The 12,016-nt window shown below is 38.5% G+C and overlaps 1 protein-coding gene across 5 annotated transcripts in view; it reads left to right on the forward strand.

The window, feature by feature from the left end:
• Window positions 1-1,692: 1,692 nt before the first annotated feature.
• Window positions 1,693-12,016, forward strand: part of atp2b1a (ATPase plasma membrane Ca2+ transporting 1a) — a 33,640-nt gene continuing 23,316 nt past the window's right edge. For 3 of the 5 annotated variants that reach the window (XM_079868214.1, XM_079868210.1, XM_079868213.1), the window contains exons 1-2: window positions 1,693-2,241; window positions 10,299-10,726. In XM_079868214.1, coding sequence (XP_079724340.1) covers window positions 10,534-10,726 — 193 coding nt within the window. In that variant the 5' untranslated portion in view covers window positions 1,693-2,241; window positions 10,299-10,533. Of the gene's footprint in view, window positions 2,242-2,551; window positions 3,130-9,133; window positions 9,229-10,298; window positions 10,727-12,016 lie in introns of those variants that run through there. The other 2 variants (XM_079868211.1, XM_079868212.1) reach the window with 2 other exon arrangements.

Below are 12,016 nucleotides of genomic sequence, written 5' to 3' on the forward strand. Positions count from 1 at the left end.
CTGGCCTAATAGATCGACTGGTTACTCCAGAGATTCCTACAGCAAACATATGCATCACATGCTCCACATTTACAAGCTGCTTGCACAAAAGCTGAGCAATCAATGCACTCGCTGACACCTCCCCTCCCCACACTATCTGATTGAACATTAGCAAACCTTTGAGCCTTGCTTAACGCAAGTTAAAAGGTCTTACAAAGTTGAAGTTTTGCCATATACATCAAAACCCAATGCTCTACAGGATTGAAGATGGTCTTGTGCAGCGATGTCCTTCTTGTTAATGATAAAACCCATTAGGTGAAAGGATCTTGTCAATGGCACCCAGCACAAACGCCGCTGCCTGTTTATCATCAACTCCGCCGTTTTTTTCGGGGTGCTTGTGTGATTGTAAAACCTTTGGGTTTCTAGAGAATTATTGCTACTGGATGGAAGCAAGTCTACAATATGTCTGTATAAATTAGGGTCAAAAAACATACCTCATCATAGAGTTGAATACACAACCTGAATCATAACATTATATCAATCAAGGTAAGTTCTATATTCTTGTATGTATGTACGTATTTAACATTTACTAATTTAAATGTATTATAAATATAATATAGAGAGATAGACACAGACATATGTGTGTTGTTCATCATTTGCAAGTCACTTTGAATAAATGGCCACATGTATGAAATGTCAGTAGAAAAAAAAAAAAAAAACAGAATGAAGATGGCATTGTGGCTTCTTTTGAGGCCTTCATGGGGAAACCCACAGCATGTTTCTACTGTTGGCATCATCTTTCAAGTACACCATGATCAACAAATGCAAACAATGATTGTCATGACAGCTGAGGTTGTAAAGAAACAACCACAAGAAGTACATGGGGATTTTATTAGGTGTGGAAAGAAAAGTCTTCTGGTAACATTGTTCCTTTTAGGAATAACTTTTCCAACATCATTTCAGGCTTAGTTTAAAAACATTTTGAAGAACTGAGCTAATTTTGGTGTGTTTTTTTAATAGCCTGAATCCTTTTACATGTATAGCATTCATGTGTATAGTTGAAATAAAGCGAGGCGCTGCTTTATAAAAATGAAATATCTTACAATAAGTACTATTTTATCACATTTTTAATAGATTAGATTTGACTGTTGGGTTAGTCTTGAAAGTCTTGCAGCACTCCATCTCAGGAACAGGAAATGGCATCTATATATCATGATGAAGAGGAAGCTGTGGTATCTGCATGTAAAATGAGAAATAGCTCAGTAACATTTTTTTTTTTTAATTTCTTGCTTGGCATCTATTTAAAAGTTGTTGTTTTGTTTTTTTACCTAACCAAAGATTTCCATTCGCCTCTGGTACAGGTAGTCCCTGACATGAGAACTTGGTATATTTTATAACAAAGGTTCACAAACAGAAATGCTCCTGGCTTGTACTGCAGTTTTAAAGGAAGATGCCAGACTGGCTGCTAAACTAAGTGCTTCAGTGGACATGAGTTTGATGAAAATGCAGAGAGAAAAAATGCTGGTCGTGCAAGTTCACTCTATTAGCATCAAAAAGAAAGAACACAGGATTGCACAACATTTTTTTTGCACAATCTGTCTGGTTGGTTATCTATTTAAATGAAGGAGACTCAACGTGATCATTCAAATTACTACCCACATTGATATGTTAACCAAGTTAAACCAACTGACAAAATGTTTAATGCATATTCTTGGGAAAGAAGGTGAGCGAGGATCAAGGCAGCAGAATTCATCAATCCGGTTCAGATCAGCGAGAGTAATGAGTTTCTGCGCACTGCGAATCAAACAAGACCAGAATCGTGGAGAGAGAACGGGCGACGTCATGGAAAGAATGACGTCAGGTTTAATTAGCCTCCGGGGAAGACTCGTCCGTGACAGTGGGCGGGGCTAAACCTCGCCAGCACGTGCTGAAGCGTGCCGTTTATTAGGTTAAAATGAACAACGACGCGGAACAAGTGATTTTACATTTAACCGGTCTCTGGAACATCTTTATAAATTATGTTAATGCGCGCGGACGCTGAGCAGAGGGTGCGCCCAATGTGATTGACATCTCGTCTCAGCCAATGAGGATCATCCTGTGTGTCAGTGCCCGTCCTCCTGACGTTGCATCACATGTCTCAGGCTACGCGAGGCTGTGGGAGGGATTTCTCTGCAGATTGGAAGAGCTAGATAGACGGCAGAGTGAGTCTGAGGGAGACCGAGAGAGTGAGGGGGATCTCTGAGGCACCGTTCGGAGAGCTTTGTGAGTGTAATTTCACCATTTCTCGCATGCATGCTTGTGGGTTTACTGCATTTGAAATGCACCATTTTTTTTTTTTGCTTCCTCTCTGCTGATTGTCTACATCCACCGTGCTTTACGTTAGCCTGCGTTATTATCAGCTAGCCAAATTGGCTAGGCAACTCCTGCTAGTTGGTAGCTGGCAGAGAAAGGGGCAAGAAGGCAACCAGGCTGCTGTGCATTTTTAACCCACGCCTGCCTATTGTCACTGCAGGGGAGGGGGTGTGTGGAAAATCAATGGGGGTTTTAATATATCACACCATGTTGAGATGCTGGGCTGATGTGTAGTGCACGCTGGAAAGTTGCTTTTGACGTATGAAGCTTCTGAAATGTGTTCGACTGCGCGCGCCGCGTTTCTACAGATTCGATCATGCGATACAGCGTGTATTTTCGAAATACTCATGTTGAAATAAATAATTCGGAGCTTTAACATAATTTAAAATGTATAGACTGGAGATTGTACATTTTGTGTTGTTTTTTTACTCGTTATCCTAGACCGGGTGACCATGCTATTTTAACCGCAGTCAGTCGTTTAAAAGCCCTCATATAAAATACTCGCGTTGTTACCGTTACAGAACCCTTGAGTGTTATTCGGTACCTAATATAAGAACGCTAACTCACTAGAAAGTACAGTCTCTATGATTTTCTTGCATTTCAAGCGACGGTTTCTCCAGTTCGCTCCAATGAAATGCTGTGTCAAACGAGCCAACTTGTTAAGCGACCGTCTCTGTCTGTCTGTCGGACGGTCGGTGGCTTGTGACTTTCGCCAGCCGGGTATTTTTAGGGTTTTACCCAAAAATGACCGTTTGAATTGCGACTGGAAGTTGGAGTCCCCTTCAGTTTCGGGAAAAGGTATGATGTTGGTCTGGTTAAAACAGTGCACCCTTTTTGACAGTATGACTTGTGTTGAGACCGCTAGCAGGCTAAAGCCAAATGCGAGGACGCTTCAACTGTCAACTTGCTTTTCGAACCATAACGTTACCTGCTTGTCAGTTATCGCATTTCGCTATGTGTTTTACAACAATTTTCGTTTAACCAACGTTAAAATGCTATATGACTCAAAAATGGCAAATGGGTCATCGTTTACGGACCACTATGTTGTTCCAAAACCGTGTGACTTTCGTGTTAAGAGATGTTAGTCAGAATGACAGCTGCAGCCACCATTCACTTTCATTGTATGGAAAAATGTATGTGTCACTGGATATCGGTTATTTAATTGTGAAGAAAGTAAGGTGTGTAACAAACATCATTAGAGTGAGTAAATTATATTTTTTTCTTTATTTTTGAACTGTCCCTTTAAGCTTGGCGCATTCGTGTCAACAGTTGTAGTATACAGTCCTAATTCCTCCTGTCATGTGTGACTGGGCATGGAGACTGGAACAAGCGCTGTGCGACACGTCAAATTTGCTAGGATCGTATTTGAAGGAGCAGATGTGCAAAACACAATGTACCCAATCTAATCGGCTGACTTATTGCGTCTACTGTCTGCCTAATGTGTTGAGATTGAATATGGCACCTAGAATTTCTAGATAGACCCCGGTGTGCGTTTAAATATCGTGTCAGGTCTGTTGCTTCTTGGCGTACATCATTCGCTGCCTTGTTGCTTCTTTTGCTTAAGCTTTTGCAGCCCATGATAAAGCCTCGCTGTATGACAGCAATGCTGAATTTGACCTTGAGTCTACAGTGTATATTCAGCTTTCTCTTACTCAAATCCTAAGGGTGTATTTGTGCACCTTTTTTTTTTTTGGTCTTCTACACAAATGATTTATGTGTAGTGTATACGCTGACCTTTGATATGTGTAGATCACTACTTAGGAAATTGAGATTTAAATGTGTTTGTGGTGAACATATTAAGTCATTGTAATAACAACAGTTCCTGATGCATAACAGAGACAATTTCTAAATTCCATTCAGTATTCTTCAGAGCAAAGTTGTCCATATTGCAACAGCTTAGCATCAAACTTTCTTTGTTAAAAAGTGTTTTCTGATTTATTGCAGGATGGAAATATATGATTTGACTTAAGTAATGGTTTCATTTTTTAATGATTTACCCTTAACATAGACTAGGCTAACCTTTGACTGTCAATTGAGCTTCAGAGGCCTTTGGACTGTTATGTGCATGAGCATGGCCCAGTTGTATATCTATTGGTTTTATATCTATTTTTTTCTGTACATATTAATATGCAATGAAGTATTTTTCCTAAAGTTTATAGTAGAATTGTTACTTAAGCTCTGTGAGAAGCAGCTTGCTTGCAAATGATGATTAGGATTAATCTTATTGCCATGCATATATTAGTATTATTGTCATATTATAATGTTATATATTATATTGATGGAAAGTGTATTATGTTTTAATATAAGCACATGTTCTTAGAGCATTCTAGCAGGTTGCAACTTAGTCACCTGCATGAAATCAAAATTAACAATTCATATTTTTTACGGAACTTTGCATTTTATTATTAAATGATTTGTCTGTGCACATCAATATTTTTTATGAACTTCATGTGCCCTTGTAATCTTTAATCAAAATACCCCCCCTCCCCTCCATCTTGCAACGACATCTCTTCTCTGATGACGTGTTAATCGGCGTGAGGGCGGGACAACCTGTCACTCACATGAGATCATGGCAAATTACAACGATCCAATCAATTCACATAGGACAAAGTCAAGTCCCTCCCTACATTTTTTTCTTGTTCAAGAAGCCGGATATATGTCACAATAGGGAAGAAAAGACTATTGAAACTTCCATTAAATGCCGACTTAAGAGAAAGTAGTTTTCCTAACGAATGTTGGAACGATGCATTGCTTTGTTATAGGGGTGTAAGGGAGCATAGTTGATCCATGATCCTATACGGACCAGGCCAGAAATCGGACGTGTATCAGTATATTGGATCGGTGCATTAGCTCTGCAGTGATCTGTGTCACTAATGCTAATCAAACAACAAAACAAAGATGAATCTATATTTAATTTATACAGTGAACACGATAGTGCTATTTTACAATTAGCCTAATTATTACATTTGTTTACCTGCTACTGTTGGACCTTACTTTATTTGTAACTTTGTTATATTTATTTTTATTTATGCTTGTAATTAAATTGTAAACCCTAATGCTCAGAATAATTAATTGGTTTGAGTAGGGCATTGATCATAGATTAATGTTGCTATGATGAGTATTAAGAACTTAATTTTTCTTTTGAGTTAATGAAACTGACACATTTTAAGTAACCTTAATTGTTTCATTATTTTGAGTTTATTGAACTTGTTTCTTTTGATTAAGAGAAACTGAAATTTATCTGAAACTGGGCAGATCATTTTCCCAGCATGCTTTGCGTCAGATTGTATGAGGAGAAAAATTATGAATTAAGTGTTATTTTGTGTGTTTTTGCACAAGATTAATACGTGGAGAGAAATTTTAGTGTTCAATGGTCTGTTGTGTTGGGATTTATAGGGCTTTCTGTTGTTGCAGTTACCATTGTGCTGAAAAGTAGAGCCTGTGATAAGGTCGAGGATGGGCTGTGAAACTTCTAGACTACATATGCTGTGTGTTGTTTAACCTGGTGTACATGCCTGTAGTTGTAGTCTCTGTTAATTATATTAGCACTGGCGTGCTTTTGGTTGTTAGCATTTTACTGCATGAGACATAATAATGTTTATAATATGAGTCAGCCTCATCAAAATTTACATTTATATACAATAAACATGCTCTTATAGTAATCAATTTAGATTTTACAATGTACTCAATATTTCAAGTTAAGGGAAATTATCACACAAGTACTACAAACTCAAAATCTAATCGTTTTACTTAAACTTGTAAATGCCATAACTTAAGTCGAGGTTACTGATAATTTTTTTTTTTTTTTTTTTTTTAGGGTTTACAGTGTAGTGTATTTGTATTTTACTAATTACAGTTCACTTGTCTTTAATAATGTCTGAACTAAAGAACTAAGTGTTCTTTAAATGGAAAGCAAATTTACATTTGCCTCCACCCATATTTATTTATTTATTGTTGCTGATCCAAAAAATTATCCTATCCGTGACTCAAACGGTAATATGATCCAAACCATGAGTTTTGTGGTCTGTTGCACAAATAAAATAGTATATCGTTTTGTTTAATTTCAATACTGTAAACCCAAATTATTTGATTATAGATTTTGGTTGTACCTCCAACGAAATCAAACTAAACAGTGTCGTCAAACAAAATGGGTCAAACAATTGTAGTAAAAGCTGTAACGTAATATTATATTAAGTAAATGTGAATGTAACATAATGACTAGAATGGAAAAAGGGTAACTTAGCCCCTCTCTCTAGTATTGTTTATGTAAGAGGCCACTGCCTTGGTGTCACATTAATCTGAGGTGACATTCAACCCCTCATAAGCTATTATAAACAGCTAAAAATAGAGCGCTGTGCTATTAAGTACATTTGAATAATGTTGCTATTTAATTACTGTATAGCATCATGCCTTAATCAGATGTTGATGACAGAGATAAAATGGCCATCTTAGGGGCAAATGTGTTTTCTGTCCCCAGTCTAAAGTAGGTCTGTAAATAAGAAAAATGTTATATATTTTCTTCTACCATAAATTACTGGGGTAAATTGCCACCTTCAAACAGATGAAGAATTGATGCTCAGTAAAAACAGTTAGTGAAATCCTGTTTCCCCCCTCTAAGGAATGCGGAAGCAGTAGGCTACTCTTTCTTTGACTGGTGCACAGGTGCTGTCTTTAAAAAGTGTGCATCTAAATATAAACAGATTGTGTTTGGACAGAAACAGAACCTTTAGTCATGTCGGTCATGCCCGCATCCATTCACCAAGTGACATTCAATGAGTTAAGCAAATATAAATTCTGAAGCCTCATCATGCCCATCACTTCTAATAGTTCCAGTCATCTCTGATTTACTGTGCAAGTGTCAGACATGGAGGCAGGGGTCGGAGCAAATGGATGGCTTGTGTGCTGTGAATGGCACCCATAACAATCAACTTAAAGGTTTCAGTTCTTTAAAATCACTTCTTTAGATATGCGGTTTTAGGCCCTGGTGAGAACACGAAAGCACTGAGCTTTTAAGTACGTAGGCTAGCCGTTTGCATTTTTTTTAATAGGTTTCCCACTGTGCTCATCTAACAAAGCAGAAAGAATAATTAGGGCCCTTTGAAATCTGTTTTATTTCTTTACCAAGTTCTGTTTTCCTTTTAATTTTTAATAATCAAAACGGATGTCTCATTTGAATTCATAAAACTTGATTAATTTAATAATTTATAACAATTTCTTTAACAACAATAGTGCCGTATGGATTGTTGTATTTTCTTCTGAATTGAGCTTTATAATTTAATAAAAATGTTCAGACTTTTTAAAATGGCAGTCTATAGCCCTACTTTTGATTTATTCATTCAAATTGTGGCAAATTCCGTGACATTTCGCATTGTAAAGTGCATTCCATTGACTGGATTCCATGTTTTCTGCATCATTGCGCCCTAGAAATATGAAGCAATTTATTTTTCAGCATGAAGGATTTCTTTTTTTTTTTGGAGATGTCATTCAGGTTCTTCTTGAGGAGTTGTGCTTTGTGTGGTTGAGTGGGTGGCAAGCTACTGTGAAGTTGGCAGGATCAGTGTCTAAGGGTATAGTAGAAGTGCCCAGTCTGTGGTGTGAAGTGGCCTTAAGTGCTCTGAAACATGTAGCATGAGTAAGGCGGGGTGTCTCTGCCATTGTACCCTCCACATAGAAATGGCCTGACCCATTTCAGCAACAGCCAGCAAGGGGGATGGGTTGTCTGAGGCTGCTAAAAATACCCCATTACCGACAGCTCTACTGCAGAGGGATCCCTGGAATCGCTGTCCTTGACTAGCGTGAAGTTGGCTTGTACAGTGTAGGGTCTCCAATTGCCAACCAAGAACGAGAGGGTTTTCCTTAAGTTTTCTTAGGTTTGCAACTTTACATTTTGTCATTAGGGAGCTCTTTGATCTCATGCGAACCTGCCTATTTATTCACAGGTGCATAGATAAGCGTATAGTTTTTAGGGTGGATAGAATGGTGGCTAAATGCATGAAATTACTCAATGCCAGGCATAAATGCCTGTTTCTTTGTGAGGACCATTAGACCATATCTTATAAGTATATGATATGATGCTTAAAGTATTAGTCTTAAGGCAGTCCACAGGTGCAGGTCCAAAACTGTCCTCTAGCTTTGTATGGCAAGGGTTAACATTACTGTTGCTCAACCATACTGTGCTAGCTGTTGGTTTGAAGATCCAATCACAATGATTTTCCACTGTTGTGACATGTGACCTGCTCTGCAACCTGAAACTGTCACGCTAAGCAAAGGTTTGGCACTTCCCTCATCGTGGCCGTGCAGTCACTCATAGATGATAACTGGGAGAAAAAAGAGGTTGACTGTTTAGGACAGAGGTTATCTGCTTGAAACCTGCACACATTATTTACAGTGCCTTTTCTTTCTGAATCGTCAGAACGAACTGTGATAATGAAACGTGTACCACGAATGCTTGACATGACAGTCATTTCAGGAAGCTCTGTTTTAACCCATCTTCGATTTTCACAGACACATTCTAGGACCAGTTGCTACTTCAAAAGGGAGGAACACAGTTAGCCGTTGTAGTGCAAAGCTCTTGGGTGTTTCCCTTTTCACTTCCAGTTTGAATAACAGATAAAACCGTGCTTGTTGACTGGCTTACTTTAGACTTTATTTGCTAATGCTCTTGATGTTTTACTGTGATTATTTTTAGTTGTGCAGGAAGGAACACTTTTTATCTCGGCTTCATAAAAAGGTCAAGTCCAGAGTTTCAGCACCTGAGAGAGTAGTTTTAGCCTAAGATTGTTCTCTTAATTTTTTTCTGCAGTGTTCATGACATTGGCTGTGAGAGAAGTTGATAGCCCAGCTGGTAGCCTGTTACAGAGAAGCATGCTGTTCCACGCTCTGCATGTACTACTTCAAGTAAATCAGTCCTGGAGGGCTACTACACTTTTTATCTCTGTGTACAGAACAAAAGCACTCTCAACAACACCATCTTCTCATCCTCATATCTGGTCCTCCTTAAATCTGTTCAGATCACCCCTACTGCTGCTGGATAATTTCCTTTATTATAATTCTAATAATGTAATTTAATGAAATCTTCCTGATAAAGGCAAGGATAGTAGAGGCTGGTAGGGTATGAATGGCCACATGACTAAAGGGAGAGACGGGCTGTATGGTGCTCGGACAGACAATGTGTTGATTGTCTGCATTTTATTTAGCCCTATTATCTACTAAAATAGTCCCAAAGAAAGTGTTCATTGAAAGTCCAGTGGGGTTCAACTGTAAAGTCTGATAGTGTGTTGTTTGGTTTGAGGGCATGTTATAGATATGGAGTGTTCTTGAAGATATTGTCCAAGCAGTCTCATTGGGCTTATTTACACTTTGTCACTTCAAGTGCAGTTATTGCATTTACATTTTGTGCATTTGGCAGATGCTTTTATTACATTCAATGTATACATTTAATCAGTTTGTGCATTCCTTGGGAATTGGAACTATGACCTTGGCCATTGCTCTCAAACACAGAATTTAGGCAGCATTGACGGACTATATAATTAAAAGTATTCTGGCAGTGAAATCTGTACATTAACACTTATTAGACTCTTTTCATTTGTGCTCTATTCCACGAGTTTCCAAATTCAAAGCATTTTCTTGTTGCTCGAAAAAGCCATGTATAATGTTGGGGTGGGGGGTGGGAGAAAAGGCTTTTTTTGTCTCTCACATAGTTAAGATGGCAAGTCAGTTCCCACGCTACCCACATAGTTGTGCCTGTAAAAGTGGGTAGCATGTCACCTTGAAACGCAGCCAATGAGTTCGTTCTTACTAAGTATAGTCCCAGTGGGGAGTTTTCTAAACTTAAGGTGCTTTTTGTTGTTGACATTTTGTTTTGAAATCAACTAACAAATCTATTATCTATTTGGGGATTTGCACATTTAGTAAAATTAATATTAATGTTATTTATACTCAAACATTCTTTTTTTTTTTTTTTGCAGGTCCTTGGGCTGATTGTTTAAGGTTTCATTCACAATGAAAGTAACGCCACGGGCTGAGGAGAATGGCTTGTGAATTATCCCAGTCCTGCCACCTGCAGTCGGGCATCCTCCTCCTCCTCCTCTGAAGGACGTCAGCTGTTTATGGGAACTACTGGCATTGGTCTCCTGAGGATATAGCTCTCCTTTTGGGACTCCATTTTTCCACCCTTGCTGAGTCGCGGTGTAGCCGGGAGACATGGCTAACAACTCATACAGCGGGGTGAAGAACTCTGTGGCAGAGCCCAATCACGATGGAGAGTTTGGGGTCTCGCTTAATGATCTGCGCTCTCTCATGGAACTGCGAGGAGCTGAAGGATTATACAAAATCCAGGAATCTTTTGCGGACGTTAATGGACTTTGCAGCAGACTGAAAACATCGCCTGTAGATGGTACATAATCATTATTTTGCACTTTCTTTGCTTTGCAAAAAACAGGTCCAGGAGGTATAGAGGAAGGAACACCCACTCTTTGGATGGTTTTAAACAGCACTGTTGCATCTCACTCTAAACATACAGATGTTATCAGTTGTGAGCAGGTCCGTTACACTTGAATGGCATCTTGCTGCATTTTAGTGCATCTGCAGTCTATTGGGAGGTTTGCTGCGGTTGTCCCATTGCTGCTGCTGCTCGCTACATGAGCCTTGGCTCAGGCAGCTCATAGACAGTATGCTAATATCTACACAATGTCTGATTGAGATGAAGATCTTTCTTCCCTACTAAACAGTGACTACTAAACAGTTAGACTAGACAAAGAATATCCTGCATGTCGGTGTGTTTGACATTTCAAAGAAAAGCCCTTAATGTCAAACACAAATGCATTTACCTACCATCCCATTCGATATAGCTTGTGAGAATGTGACTGCAGCTGAAATTTAACAGCTTTTGTAATGACTAGTTTTAGACCCTTCCTGCTCTGTCTATCTTTATTTTGCTCATACTTTATTTATCCATTTCTTTATTTATCTCTAGGGCTACAACTATTTGAATCTCTTTTTATAGGAAAGCTAAATCACAAACGCGCTCTTAGGAGTATTTTAATTTTAACAGCAAAACACCTACTGTTAGGATGCACTCAATTAACTTTTGAGATTTGAGACATTTACCAATAAGATTATTTTAGCAATATAACAGCATGTAAGTAATAAAAAGCACAAGCAATCTGTCGAAGCACCTGACACCCCACATGCTCATGACTTTCTTTGAAGCTTTTAATACATAATTCTCCCATAATTTAGGCAACTTTGGTCGTAAACTTGTTCCTCCCAGCAAAAAGTGCAAAGTGACATCATTGACAGAAGTTTCTGTGCCACATCACAGACATCCGAGTTAATCGACAATAAAAATTCATTACTGATTATTTTTATTATAGATTTTTTTTTTTTGCTGTTGCATCCCTATTTGTCTTTATTAGCTCTTTCGCTGTCTCCGCTTACAGTTGAACATTTTCTTTCTTTCATTGGAAGAGATGTGTGAGCAGGTATATAGTCTTTAGGGTAACATATAGAAAAGTGCAGAGTCAGTGTGCAGACCACAGCTGTAGCTCCATTGGTTTATTACCTCTCTGTAGACATTAGGTTTAATCGCTGACCTGACCTTGATTGAACTCTTGGGGGAAGGGATTTTCAGTTTGATCCCAGATTAAAACGGCACCATGTCCATAGCAGTTTTCTGCAGGCTCTT

Source organism: Squalius cephalus (assembly GCF_949319135.1).
Source record: "Squalius cephalus genome assembly, chromosome: 4".
NCBI lineage: Eukaryota > Metazoa > Chordata > Actinopteri > Cypriniformes > Leuciscidae > Squalius > Squalius cephalus.